We start from the raw sequence: 15,454 nt of genomic DNA, 5'->3' as shown, positions 1-15,454 counted from the left end.
GGATCTCTGCATAGATCTTCAATAATATTCAACTTCAATGATCATTCTAAAACCATTATTTTTCCCCATAAGTATCTTATAGTTGAGGGAGGTATATTTCAGATCATCATGTTGCCGGAAGACACTGTTGTTCAAACCTATGGGTTTTTTGGTGTGTTTCTTCATTCATTATGCATCCTTAGCTTTTATGATATATTGACATTTAGTTGAATCCACTCTCCCATCCCTATAAGATTCCTGTGCCACTGGGTTGCCACCCAATCCCAAAGCAACTCCCACATTTAGTAATTGGCAAGGTATTCTTTATTTTACCTGCTTCACCCTTTTCTCTCCTAGTATATCTTGCATGCTTGTAACCGAAAGATTCACTTTCTGTTGCACAAGTCTAAAATACATCATTCCAAATGATTTCAGATTCATGAAGGTTTTTATTTTTGTATATTTTGGCATACTAGTAACAGTATTAGCTACAGAAAAAATAATTGTTTTTAAAAGTGTGTATGCATGTATGTATGTATGTGGTGTGTGTGTGTGTGTGTGTATTCCAGCATTTATATATTGGAAATTATTAGGACTGTGCTACACAGCCTACAAAGAGCAGTTTCATTTTTTTGTGTAAAATAGATAATATAATAAGGCACAAAAAGAGCTAAATTTTCTGGTCTCCTATAACAGAAATGTTATGAAAAGCATAATCTGAAATCTTCTTTTTACAAGTAAATGGAGAGGTGCACGTGTGAGCCTTCTGGAGAAAGCTCTAGCATTAGAAAAGGTGGAAGGAAACAGAAGAGAACAACCAAAAACCAGATGGATAAACTCAGCTACAGTGGTGAGGGTTATATTATTGGAAGAAATATTAAGTGAGGGGCAGGTTATCATGGAGAAAATCTATCTATATGGTTTCTAAAATATTAAGATAAATTCATTGACTCAATATTAATTAAATATTGCTATTTATTATTTCACTATTTGTATAGCTTCATTATTTCCCAAAGCTCACCACCACCTACGTCCCCATGGCAGTATAAAACATTTGGAAATAACTCAGATCTGCAACTCAATTTCCAGAGTTTTCCTCACTGCATCAATCCTTCCTTTTTTTAAAATTTATTTTATTTTATTGTTTTAATTAAACAAAAAACACACACAAAAACACTCTTCATTACATCTTCCAGAAAGCATGTTGATTGGTTACAAATAAATTTCGTGCGTTACTACAATCATTCTTTATATTTCATTCATATTGAATTGTACATTTTAAATCAAAAACCTTTATACCATTAATATACCATCATTCTCATTTAACTATATTTGTTTAAACGTGCTTTTGTCTAGAATCATTTATATTTATATTATAATCAATCTAGACAAAAATGTATTACTAGAATGTATAAGTACCCAGGGGAGATTACATCTTTATAACAAAATCTAAACAAAAAAGATAATAAAATTAGTAAATCTTTTTCTCATATTATAGTTTATATCCAAATTGTTTTTACCAGTTAGTTATTATTTCATTATTATTGTCATGACAAAATATATACAATATATTTGACTATGTATGATTAATTAGTAACATATTGGGCAGCTATACCCTCCAGAACATTTTTGAATTCCACAAAGAAATTTTTTTGCAAGAAAACAAAGCTCAGAGAGCACCAAGGATTCCAGAGAATTAAGTGAGCATGGCATATCACAAAATGGCTTCCACTATGAGGATGGGGACTTAATGGTGCCCATATGGGACCCAGAAGGATAGTTGGAAATCAAGGTGAATCTAAAACCTGATGCTTTGTTATAATTTAACCCATAATGGATGTTGGGTAAATCTGTATGTAACATTATTTGAAACAATGTGTTTAAAAAGAAAAAAGAAAGAATCACCACTCACTAAGTTTGCTTGCCCTTTAAATCCTCAATAGTCTCTGTCTGGCTGTCTCCCTCCTCCAGTCATTACACCCCCAGACTCTGTCTACTCTTTATTTCCTGCCTGCACAATATAAATAGAACCCTCAAATTTTCCAAGATGTTGGCACTTGCTAATGTCTTCCACATGGCACTAAGCTAAAAGTGATACACTTGCCCATTTCAATCTGGCTCTGAATTTGGTGGAGCAAAAATTGTTTTCGAGAAACTAAAGCAGCAGAAAGTATAAAAGCCATAGCAGATGTGACATCCCAAATTGTGTCCATTAAGTAAGCCTTCCCAAAATAGCCATTTTGTTCCATTTCTATCTTGCCCTTATTCCGTTAACATCAGGGAGTATTTCTCTTCAGATTTTATTCAACACCACTGCATCATCTTTTTTCCTCATGTCCTCCCCTCACAGGGATGGTTAAATTGAACTCTACATCTCATTCATAGTAGCATTAGGTAGCTATTAAGCTGAGGAAATATTACAGGAGAAAAGCCAAGCACTTCTTACTCTAACATCTCAGGAATCTCTCCTACCTCTGTCTATTTGTTGACACTAGTGCTTATCTTGATTTTTAGAGTCAAGATATGGCTGCCCTACTTTTTTTAAAGTATATTTTTATTATTTTTACATTTAAAACAATGCAGTACCGCGAAGTCGAAGTGGCCATACATTCACATTATATACAGCTAGTCTCAACCATTAACAATTAGCCTACTTGATACATTGTCTCTCCTTCTGTCCAATCACAATATATACAGTTTGTTCCAGTCTTGTCACCTTGTCTTATACCAATCATAAAATCTGTTCCAGACGTCAAAATATTCTGATTCCCCTTTATTTTTAAGTTCAAGAGTGAGCCTATCTGCTTCCGCACAGGCCAACACTTTTCTGATTATATCTAGCTCTGATGGTGTATTTTATTTTTTCCAATATTGTGCATAAGTTATGCGTGCCGCAGTTAGTACATGTATAATTAGATAATGTGTATCTTTCTTAAACCCCTCCAGTATTATACCTAGGAGAAAAATTTCTGGTTTAAATAAGATTTGGTCTCCCACCATTTGTTCTAACCATGATTGAATCATTTTCCAATATTTTTTTGCTTCATTGCACGTCTACCACATATGATAAAAAGTGCCTGGTGTTTTTTTACACTTCCAACAATTTGGGGCCAGATTTTTAAACATTTTGGAGAGCCGTGCTGGGGGGGAAATGCCATCTGTATAACATCTTATAAAGATTTTCTTTATACGCTGTAGCCATTGTTAGTTTCTGATTAAGTATCCAAAGTTTTTACCACTTAGCCAATTCCACATTATAACGAAAACTTTTCACCCAGACGACCATAATTTCTTTGACAACACTTTGATCAGCCTGTTTTCTGTCTGTATCAAAAGTTTATCTAATATTGTGCAATCTTTGGCAATACCTTCCTTCTTCCTATCTTGTGCAAACCTTGATTGTATCTGTAAGTAGGACCACCATTCTACTTGTACCCCTTGTGAGCCAATTTAATCTAGTTTTGATCTTCCCCTGTCTGTTCAATAACTCTTTATATGTAACTATATCTTCCATATCAATTAAATTTGGGTGTACATATGCTTCCATCATAGATAGCCAAATCGGTATTTTGGTATAGTGGTTGTTTTTAATTTTGTTCCATATTAATAACAGAGACTGTCTGATGTAGTATCTATTGAAATATTTATGTGTAGATCCTTTTTCATACCAAAGGAAGGCATGCCATCCTACTTGGATGTCATGATCTTACAATTTGAGTAATCTTTTATTTCTCAACATTATCCATTCTTTTAACCATGTTAGAGTGTCTGCAGTATAATAAAGTTCCCAATCTGGCATGCCAAATCCTCCTTTTTCCTTAGTGACTTGCATAGCTTGAGTTTTAGTCTTGGTTTTCTTCCCTGCCAAATAAATTTCGAAACCAATTGATTCAAATCCTTCAAAGAAAAACCTTTTTCTAATATAATGGGAATATTCTGAAATAGGAAAAGAAATGTTGGTAATACATTCATTTTTATGACTGCGATCCTACCCATCAGGGACAATTGTAGGTTTTTCCATATTTCTAAGTCTTTCTTAGTTTTATTGATCAAATTAGTATAGTTATCTTCTTTGATGGACACACACCTCGCAGATAAATGTATACCTAGATATTTGACTTTTTTGGCAGTTTGGATACCCAATTTCTTCGTTAACTCCTCTTTCGATTTTGATGTCATATTTTTAACCAGCATTTTAGTCTTTGTCATATTTATCTTTAAACTCTTTACTATTTCCCATATCTGTCAATTCCTCAATAAGTTTCATACCAGATTTTATAGGATCCTCTAACACAAACATGGCTGCCCTACTTTTAACTAAATGGATGCGGGAAAGTGCTGGACTGAGACAAGGTTCAAATCATGCCATTCTTGAGTTTATGATCTTATCTTGGGTAAGATTTAAGCAACCAGAGACAGATGTTCTCACCTACAATTCCGTTGGAAGTACAGCCAATAGTGATGGATGCTGGGAGTATTCTAGTAGTTAGCAACATCTGGAGTGCCACAGTTACTTCCTACTGAAAATAGCTGTGATCTTGTAACTATTCCTCAAGGCTCACAGAACAATGAGAGGACTGAAATGAGTAACACGGGAAGTTTATTTCCAATTTAACATTATGTGCAAATCTACGGGAGCTCCTGTGACTCAACTAGCTATGGTTAAAAATGAATGCCTCAGTCAAAAAAAAAAACTGTTGATAGCTTGGAGAAGATGAATGAGATAAGTGTTTTAATTAAGTAAAATGAAGGGGAAAATAGAAATACTGCCCAAGTCTGAGTGAGGAAGCACAATTGTGGACCAAGCCCATATTATTAGGTTAATCATAATACCAATGTCTTTTGGAAAGTTTCAAATTTGCTAGCATTTTTCATCTATTTGGAAGTTTAAAAATGGGAAGGGGGGGACCAAAAAGGAGAGAGAAAAACCCTGAACAACAGTCACATCACAGTCTGTTATAGTCTTTAATGAAACAATGGAGGTGGTAATAGACATTCTAATTGGGTTTTAACAGTTGCTGGAAATGGTCCAGGTTGTACAAAAGACTGCCCACAAAACAGTTTAAGAAAATGTTTAAAGCAGAAAATGATAATCTCTCTTTTGAAATTACACCATCCAATTGTTACTCAGATGTGGCCTCTCAGCAAAAGATTCTTTAGTAACACTTTGTAATGAAACATTATTCTTAATAAAGGAAAAAGATTTACTAAATCCAAACTTTTCTCCAGATGCAATCTTTTTTGTGCAGAATCTACTTTTGGAAGAAGTCCTGAGCAGAGGGGAAAATAGTGGACAAAATCTGCTCTAGATACCAAAATTAAGAGCAGAGACATGAAGATATTCATAATAGCATATTTCTGTGATTGCTTACGAATCCTACACAAACTTCTAATTCAGGTCTTTCCATGGTATTGTTTTTTATCATAGCAGTTTCAAATGTCAGCCTTTTCCCCAGACAGAGTGGCTGAGGGCTGAGCTACAACAGACTGTTTGTTTTGGGGTTGGCATGGTGTACTCATAGTAGATTAATGTACAGGTAGTCCTGGAATTACAGCCAGTCAATGTTATGATGGACCTTCCCAAAGCTATTTACGACCCAGTTTTGAAGTTGCCACAGCCAGCCTAGATCCCTATGATCACGTTTTGGGCGCTTGGTAATCGGTCTGCATTTGTAGATATTTGTAGCATTCTACATTCACATGATTGCAATGTATCATATTTATTGCAAGAAACCAATGTTTGCTTCTGGTTTCTGGAAAAAGATGCCAAGTGGGTATAATGGGCATTGTTTTATATGTAATGACCATTGTGCTTGCTTAACAACCACCCTGTTTATTTTATGATCAACCCACCCACACCCAAAAAAGATCATAAAATGACCAATACAACGTATTAATTCCAGACTCAGTTATGGTGGGCCACTAACCCTAAAAATTCTGACTTGTGGCAGTAAGTGAATGTAACTAAAGCTCTTATTTTGGGGAAGAAATATCTCTAGCAGAGATTGAAAAATACATTTATGCTTTGTTGCAATAGGTTAGGGGAAAACATTCCAACATAGGCTAAGAAAAACTCATAGGATCTTCCTTGAAAAAAAAAATCTTCTTATAACGGGTATTTTATAGATTTACATGTAGGCCATAAAATGATTGGCTTGATTTGTGTTTAGTGCAGCGGTCACCAACTGGTGGTCCATGAGAAGATTTTGGTGGTCTGCATAAAAATTATTTGCATTTTTTATATTGCACTAAAAACTTTTTATCTTTTTTAAAAAATCATATTAGTGATTTAAAATTTAAAATTATGAATTGAGTGGTCCCTGAGATTCAAAAGGTTGGTGACCCCTAGTTTAGCGTATTATATAAAACCAGTTTCAGTTGTAAACCATGATATATGCTTTATACAGTATGTTTTTTGAAAGTAGCCAAATGCAGTGTATTCAATTAACATGGATAAATAAATCATGACTTAGTACCCATTGATTGGTAACCAATCAGGACTACTATTCCAGAATTCCCTAGCCACTTCTACAAAACCCTGAGAAAGTAGAGGAATCACTAACAATGATTTTATAAATTGAATCTTTTCCCAATTAAGTTTCATCATCCACCTCATTACATTTCTAGTTTCTCTCCAGCTTACATTAATTGCTTTTGAATCTTACTTGCAATTAACAAAGCTGACTTAAAACAATTGCTGCATTCACATATTATTCTAAGCTGTAATATAGTTTATTTGGCTTGGATTTAGCAAGCTGTGATCGCATCCATTATTATTTACTAATTAAACCATGCTTAAACAACCCATGTTTTTAGGGTAACGTATGACTCCAGCCAATCTTTCAGTACATTATTGCTGCACATATTCTCATAATGCTGTCATAATTTCTATGGAATATAATCCATTAAGTTTCATTTTCTATGTCAAAAAACAATAGAAAAATAAAATGTGGTCAGCCTGGTGAATGACATATTGTATTTATTATGTATTCTACTGAATGATTTATTGTTAAATCGTTTACTAACCTCAATGAGACTCTGGATTGGAGCCAATTAAAACTGCAATGCTGAAACACACTTACTAGACAGCAAAATATAATGTTAAGTACTGAAGAAGTGGCAGAACAAGTTTTAAAATGATCTCAAAATTAAGCCCTTTCTGATCCAGGGACAAAATTACCATTGTATTATAGTGAATCCCAGACAGCCTGTCTTCTTTTGCATTATATTCTGGCAGAAAGGGGAATTATTTTTATTTATATAGCACTATTCATGAACATATCACTTGACCCGCTGTAGGGAAATCTGTACCTCCCAAAATGTTGAACTCCCATCACCCTAGATCGTTAATCACTTGGCTGGGGCTGATGGGAGTCATACTTTTAAAAGGCAAGATTTAAGGAAATCTACCGTAAAGTAGAGAATTAATTAAAGAAGCCATAGTCTTCACAGAAAAGCTGGATTTTCTAAGGAAAAGAAGTAATGTTTAATTCATTCCTAATTGCTAATAGTTCTTTCATGCACAGCTGTTTTTACTCCCATTGGTCCCCAAGATGATTTTTGCAAGATAAATGGGTAGGAAACACCAGCAGGATAAAAGCAGGGAGGGGAGAGAGAGAAAAGAAAAACTGCATAGAATAAATATCCCCTCCTTTCTTCAATTATTTTCCAGTGCACAGTTATCCTCTTCCTGTTAATGCCATCATGCAAGGGATAAAAGGCTGCCAAGACCCTTTCACACAAAGCGAAATGCATAGTTTGTTAACAAAACACATTTTTTTCAGAGATGAGATGATCACAGCTGCATAAACTATTGGTAAAACATTAGAAAAATCCACATTTATGTTTGAGGCACAGGGATGAGACTAATCATCCCCATGGGATGATATCAGCCAGTTTGGTTTAGTGATTATGGCACGAGGCTAGAAAATGGGAGATTGTCGATTTCAGTCCCATCTTAGCCATGTAAGTCAGCCCGGTGATTTTGGGCCACTCTCTCTCTCAACCCAACCCACCTCACAGGGCTGTTGTGGGAAAATAGGAGGAAAGAGGATTATTAGACATGTCTGCCACTTTGAGATGTTTATAAATATAATACAGGTGGGATATAAATAAATGTTTTATCTGTTCAATTTATTTGTGGAAATAATTCATGGAAAATATCAATGGTTCCAGCCCTTTTACCAAAGGCTAAAGAAAATACAATTATAAAATACAGATTTTGGTCAATAACTGTAAGTAAGCAGTGGAGAATCTTTCTATCCATCATGTCCTCCCTGTAAATTTTCAGAGAACTTGACCCTTGCTAGATAAGTCTTGCTAGATAATTCTTTATTCCAACCAGTTTTAATGTAATTTTACACTTCTTTTTTTAAAGATAAAATAAAGCTTCAAACTCATACAGAGATAATTTAAGAGTCTTTAGCATACCCATCTAAATTCAAGTAAAGAATCTCATCTCTGCTATGAATGCCTTTTATGAGGATAAACAATTATACTCTCAGATAAAACTCCGGCACATTCTACCACCCATCCTGGACCACACAATCAACTTCAGTAACATACTTGACTCAGTTTGGGAAGCAAATAGGATAAGACATATTTCAGAAGTGGCTAGATGGCACCCCTTATTCAAGTCACTGCATCCCTAAAGTAGCTCTCAGCCTTCTCTTCCTTTGATGTTGTCAGAGCAGAATTAAAAAAAACAGATAAAAAACCCCCACCTGTTTCCAACTTTGCTGAATAAAGACAAAAGGTAGCAGTCACAGCATAGACATTGCTCCCTGTGGGTTTGGCTTGTGGCCACCACTCCCATCAAACACATATCTCTACTCTTACAGTAGCCTCCCTGGCATATCATTCCTAAATAGGTTTGCATCCTCTTTCCCAACAGATCAAGAATATAATTTCTGCAAGATTATTCAAATTGTAAGGCAATCTTAACTGAGTACTACAGAGAATCACCAACCCCCCTTGCAAGCCTTGCTTTGAGTGTTGAATGCAGACTCTACCTCCACCACCACCCGTGTGAAACTCTTGTTAAGTGAGTTTTGCCCCATTTTACAACTTTTCTTGCCACTGTTGTTAAGTGAATCACTTCAGTTGTTAACTCAGTAACATGGTTGTTAAGTGAAGCTGGCTTCCCCATTGACTTTGTCAGGTAGCAAAAGCTGATCACATGACCCCTGGACACTGCAACTGTCATAAATGTGAGTCAGTTGCCAGGCATCTGAATTTTGATCACATGACTATGGGGATGTTGCAATGGTTGTAAGAGTGAAAAACAGCCATAAGTCACTTTTTTCAGTGCTGTGGTAACTTTGAATGGTCACTAAATGAATTGTTGTAAGTCGAAGACTATATGTATTCTCAATGTGGGTTTTTTCACTATTTTATTGTTCTATTATCTTACTTTTGTTTTCACTCTTTTCATTTCTTTCTTTTTATTGTTGTAAGCTGCTTAGAGTAGCCCCATAATGAGATAGGCTCATAAATCAATTTATTGATTTAATAAATTAAAAAATAAAATAAAATGAATAGGTTAATGAAAAAGGAAAATTATTCATGCCTTTCTCTGCTAGTCCATTTCATTAAAGGGTGTTTTTTTTTAAATGAAGCAAATGGTAACTTGTATTTTAATGCTAACTGTAGAGAACCTTTCTTCCTCTGAAAGTAACTTAGAAATGCAGACAAACATTTCTTCACAGGTTAGTTTTTAACAAAGATTTATATTAAATGGCCTTGGAGAGACGGGTAGAGCAATGTTTGTCCATCTCAACAATGTTAAAACTTGTGGACTTCAACTCTCTCAAGAATTTTCCAGCCAGCGTGCTTAAAATTGTTGAGATTGAAAAACACTGGATTTGAGCAATTTCTCTCTTCCACTAGATCCAATTAGAATCTTAGATTGATATTCAAAATGCAATTATGCATGCATGCAATTGCTTGTTTACTTGCAATAGTTTTTACTTATCTAGCTCTGAAATCCAGGGATATATCAACATATCTTGTTTCATTTCACTGGCTCTAAACTTTGCATATGCATGGCTATATAACTCACATGATTATCTACATTTGTAAACCATGTGACTTGTAGATAATTCTCCAGCAAGCCTCGATGAACAAGATAATGGCTTGGGGCAACTTCTGTTTTAGTCTGCGGAAGATTAGTCCAGGTTTTTATTTTATTTTATTGATTTTTTAAAACTGCTGAGCTGTTCCAAAGTGTTAATATCCTCATTAAAGGATATAAAAGAACTTGGTTATCAATTTGGCTCCTTCTAGATGAGGGATAATCCAGTACCAACTGTGTTGGAAGGGAATGAGGAGTGTTTAAATCTCACACATCTGAGTTTCAGAATTTACATTATTCTGTTTCGATTCTTTTAACATAAAAGATGAATATTGGTGAGGGGGTAGCATTTCTAGGAACCTTAGTTTAGATTGTTTAACCATATAAATCACTTAAATAAACAAATCTTAATATGCAAAGTATCAAAATAAAGAGTAAACTGTTCCCACTTTTAATAATATGCACCATGAAATGTAAGAAAAATCTTGATTTGGAAAAAAAATCTTTTATTTTTTATTAAAGTTATTGTAACTTAACCACAAAACCACAAAAACAATTCATTTTTCCTGTCTGTTCTAAATTATTTGCTGCAAACGGCAAATCTTAAGATCTCAGAATTCAAATCCAATTCTAAGCATGTTCAGGTTTTTTTTTGTTTGTTTGTTTGCTCCTTTAAGGAAAAGAGAGAGGAAAGCAAGCATTTAGTCTTCACTGTTATGTGTGTGAAGTCCTCAACCTATAACCAGTTGCTTAGGAATTGTTTGAAGTTATGAAAGACTTACAGCCTGAATTTGAATTTCAGAAAACCATCCAAAATGTACAGCTGTTTGCAGTGTCCTGCAGTCATGTGACCATGATTTACTACTTTTTTTACTAGAAAGTGCCATTTATTCCAGTTTCTGGCAAAAAAAAAAGCAGACTGTGGACAATGGGTTTGTTTAATGGCCACCCAAAAAAAAGTTTTAAAATTAGGGATGGTCATATGGTGATTTGCTTAATGACCAACATGACCTATGACCATAATTCCAGATTCAATTATGGTTGTGATTTTAAGGACTACCAGTGCATGTTTTCAATTCTATATCCTACCTCTTGCCGTCAATAGCATTAGTATGGTCTTAGTATTTTATACTAAGATTAGGAAATAAAATTCTATAATTACATGTTCTTGCTTAAGTTGGCTCAATTTGGAGTTATAGAGATCTTCCAAGTTTTTCATTAAAACCATGAAGTTTACTATCAAAAATAAATGCAATGTTTTAGGATATTCATTTTCTCTGTCACAATAGCAAATTCTCAATTTTTAGGCAGCAGAGCTGCAAAAAGAAAAGTTGTTAGCAACACTCTAGATTAGCCATCACCAAACTGTGTTGGGCTGACAAGTACAGTATTTACTTAACTTTTTTAAAAAAAAGAATTATACAGGAACATCTACATGAATATGGAATTCTTTCTTCCATATTATATACTTTTTTCAAAAAAAAATCTGACTGCTGATCAACTGCTCACTTTTACTCCATTTTTGCACTGGTTTCAGACAGCTCCACCAATTTCGGAGAAGCAGAGGAACAATATATGTAAAGTAACACACAGATAGCCTCTGTAACCTTTTCAAAATGCCATGTCCCCAGATCCACACTTTCAAGAACAAAATACAAAATCCATTTCCAAACTGCAATTAGCTACTATGTATCTTAATTGGGCACTTAGGGAATGAGCAGTTTTGAGGTTTCTCATCCCAGGTTAACGTTGACAAAAATGGAAGAAAGAGCAGAAAGTAATGAAAACCAACAAGGTTCTAAGGCAAGTCCCATTTTCAAACCACCGTGCTTCAAAAGCTTTAAAGCAGGGAGGGGCTCTATGGGTTTTTGCAAGTGGGGGAAGCTCCACTGGTCAACAGTCATCACTCCAGAGGGCTGGAAAGTTTGCAGGCCCTTTGCCAAGTTCCTTTCATAAGCAAATACCAACACAATGATGCCATTCATATTCTTGAATTTACTCAGGCTCAGTTACACTGAGAGCAGATGGAAGCAAAAGGAAAGATACTTAAAAGATGATAATGGGCATGACAAGGAAAGAGGCAGCAAACAAAGGAAGATCCGGTAAGATAGCCTTACCTTCAGTCAGCCAAGTTTCCTGGAACTGGTTTAGATCAAGGAAGAGATCTGCAAGGAAAGGAGCAGAGTATGATATCACTGAACAGTAGTTCTGGAGCAGTGGAGAATGTTTGAAAGAAACAGTTAAGGCAGCACTTCTCAATCTTGGCAGCTTGAAGCTGGTGGCCTTCAAGTTTCAGAAGTCTCCAGCAAGCAAGCTGGAGTTGAGGTCCATCCATCTCGAAGCTACCAAAGTTGAGAAACACTGGGTTAAAGGGACATAGCAAGGAGGCCCAAATCCATTATAGAAGCCCAATATAATCTAAGGATGTCATGAAACAAAACAGTTTTGTTTCAAACCTTTGACCAAAATAGCCCTACCAGGAACAATCCTTAAGAGACTACATTCTTAAATTCAGGGCAGTTTATTCCAAGCTCACAATCCTAAAACATCCAACTCTAACCTGAGTAATAATGTTGTTTAAGTCCTCTCCGAAATGGTAATAAAAAGAGCTCTTTCCTCAACTCTAGCAGCTGTTTCTTCACAATTACACTAGTCCCACAGGAAAAAAAGGCTGGTCAGGTAAAATTGATTTTTCTAAACTAATCTATGTTTTCAGAACTGTCTCACTAAAATAGAAAGCAGCTATGCAGCCTGCAATCATCCAATGCCTTAGCCACTGCAGAATTATGAAAGATTCATTTCAAAGCTGTTAAGAATAAACTTTTTCCAGAATTAAAAGAAAAAAAAGAAAAGGCATTTCTGTCCCCATTGATTAAAAAAAAATCCCAATTATCAATATTCAAGCTAAAAAGAGAATGTTAACCTTTTAAATATTTTATATATGGTGGCTAACAGTCAGGAAGATAGAGGTTCTTAAGAGAATTCTCTTAGATTGTGGTCCAAGGACTTTGTAGTATGGAAGCAGAACACGGTTGCTTCCCACCAAGAGGGTTCTGTAAAAAAAAAATCTGTATCCTCAAGGTGTAGCTCTCCCAAGACAAAGAGATGATCTCCAAACATTCCTTATCCTGTTCATTAGGTAAGCATTGCAGCAATTATGACGTGCTCTCATCCAGGCTGCAGACTAAGATTATGCAAAGAAGGAAGGTACATCTTCTGAAACATCATTTTTGATTATTCAAGTCAGTTTCAGTTATCCAAAATCAAAGAACCAAAAATGGTCTTTAGCGGATCATGTACTGGACATTAATCTTTAAGGAATCTGGGTCCATGATAAAACCGTGTTATTCCCTGTTTGCAAAAAAGGAAGCATGATTGCACTGGGATATCATTACATTCCCAAATCAGGTTGAAGCTTCAAGCTAGAATACCTCTGGAACAGGATCGCCTCTGATGCCCTCCATATCTGCCCCTGCCCCCCCACACACACACCTTCTGAATCTGGGACATGGGGTACGCCTGGGTCCATAGATTTCCTCCGTGAAGCCATCAGAGCTCTGCTGTCCATAGTTCCATTCCCTGTTGGCTTCTGTAAGTAGACAAACAGCACTAAAGTTAATATAAGACAGACTACTGTACCAGGCGCTCAAACTACTGCTCAGAAAAAAAACAGAAGCCTTAAAGGGCAAACTCCCGCCCCTCATTCACCTGTGCAGAAGTGTAAGGCACTTGTTGGTCCAAATATCCTTTCATCCTCCCATCAGTCATGGATGCAACTTTCTCAAAGGCATGGAGGGCAAATGAAAGATCAACCAGGTAGCTGTAAAGAAATAAATAAATAAATAAATAAATAAATGCATCAATAGATTGAAGTTTTTAAAATGCTACTTGTGATAAGTTCCTTATTGCATGCAATTTGTAGCAGCATCTGAAAGAAGGGTCTCTTAAGTGGATTACCAAGGCTCGGGTCCTTTTCCCTGACCCTCCCGTTACTCTTGCTTGCTGGAATGCCAAAACTGAAAAGGTGCTCCCCTCCTCAGAAGAAAAGTCCTTTAATCTGACGCTTTCAGATCTGTTGGGATTACAACTCCCCACATTTCCAGCCTTTATGAGCCATGTGCTATCTTGAAGATGGATCCAATGCACAGCAGGGGATGGCGTAACGAAATGCCTAGTGAAGGATGGATGCAATCCTTAACCGAAAGTCTACTTTCAAAACTCAGATCCTCTGCAAACTTTCTCACCCTTCTGTGTTCCTGCAGTGTCCTTCCACGTCCTCCTTTTTTGGGTGCTTGGATATTATTATTATTTTTTGCATCTTTAGCCCTATAATTTCCTCCACCCCGCCCTCAGCCTCTGCTTTGCCCATCTCACTGGACAGGAGTTTAAATCCTACCACCAACTCCTGCCCAGTTTTTTTTCCTCTTCGCAAGTTCAAGAAGCCAATCTTCATTATTCACCTCCCTATGTATCTTGTATTGGGGAATAAACCCCATTGACCTCAGTGAGACTTCGTTGCAATATGGAATAAGATTAGGTTTAAATCTCTCCAGCTTCAGATACCCCTCTGTTTGTTTCGGCTGCCCTTTTCCCCAAGGCTTCGACCTTTAGATCTTCTTATTTGCCCGTGTTTGCGATATGATTCTCTCTACAAAAGCAGCCCTGCTTCGCCAGCACCCACTAGGCCCCATGGCTCTTAAAAAAAATCCTCATCCGTCGCCCCCTCCCCAACTTTTTAAAAAGTATGTGAAATAAAGGAGTTTCTATAAAAACCTATCTTTTCCTCACCTCACTTCAGAGTGGAAACGCGGAGGGTCAGTTCAGGTCTTTCCTGCTGGCCCCCGCCTCAAGGCAGCTGATTTCAAGCAAGAAGAATATACTGCTTCGCGAAAAAACAGAGCCGTGTGGAGTTGCTCCCGCCTCTAGCCCGCAGTCGTTTCCTCTTTCACAGAAACAGACTCTTTTCTGTTTCTCTTTGTTTCATTGACTTTGTGAATGAAAGAAAGGAGGGGGGGATTCCCTAGGCTCGCTGGGACACGCCCAGCCAATCAAGGCTCAGCGTGGCCCTCAACCCGATTGGAATAAGGCGTGGTTTGAATGCTTTGAGCCAATCAGCTCGAGATATTCCAAGATTCATTCAGTGTTGGAACTCTCATTCATAAAAAAAAACAAGAGCGCCCAAAGTTCATTCATAAAAGGCTGCCGAGGGAGGGAATGTGTCACGGGTTGTAGATTCGAAGGCTTGGCTTAAATCGAATCCGTTTTCTAATTGGCCTGAAACTGGTTATGGAGTTACGTAAGTAAGGGTGTAAGTATAGTTGTTTACCATCCGTTTTTAAGGCCGCCATCGGCGCTGGGGGCACGGAAGGTCTCTCCAGAGAAAATTAAAGTTGCTAATTTCCA

At 36.5% G+C, this 15,454-nt stretch overlaps 1 protein-coding gene across 2 annotated transcripts in view; it reads right to left on the bottom strand.

Moving 5' to 3' along the window:
- Positions 1–15,090, bottom strand: part of ETV4 (ETS variant transcription factor 4) — a 46,820-nt gene extending 31,730 nt beyond the window's left edge. The window contains exons 1-4 of one of the 2 annotated variants that reach the window (XM_081933547.1): positions 14,840–15,090; positions 13,760–13,871; positions 13,544–13,640; positions 12,169–12,216 (exon numbers count right to left, since the gene is read on the bottom strand). In XM_081933547.1, the coding sequence (XP_081789673.1) occupies positions 12,169–12,216; positions 13,544–13,640; positions 13,760–13,819 (205 nt within the window). In that variant the 5' untranslated portion in view covers positions 13,820–13,871; positions 14,840–15,090. The remainder of the gene's footprint in view (positions 1–12,168; positions 12,217–13,543; positions 13,641–13,759; positions 13,872–14,839) is intronic. The other variant, XM_081933546.1, reaches the window with a different exon arrangement.
- Positions 15,091–15,454: the final 364 nt, after the last annotated feature.

Source organism: Natrix helvetica, assembly GCF_964273705.1.
Source record: "Natrix helvetica genome assembly, chromosome: Z".
NCBI lineage: Eukaryota > Metazoa > Chordata > Lepidosauria > Squamata > Natricidae > Natrix > Natrix helvetica.
The sequence above is the reverse complement of the archived record's forward strand: the minus strand, read 5'-3'. Positions and strand labels throughout refer to the sequence as shown.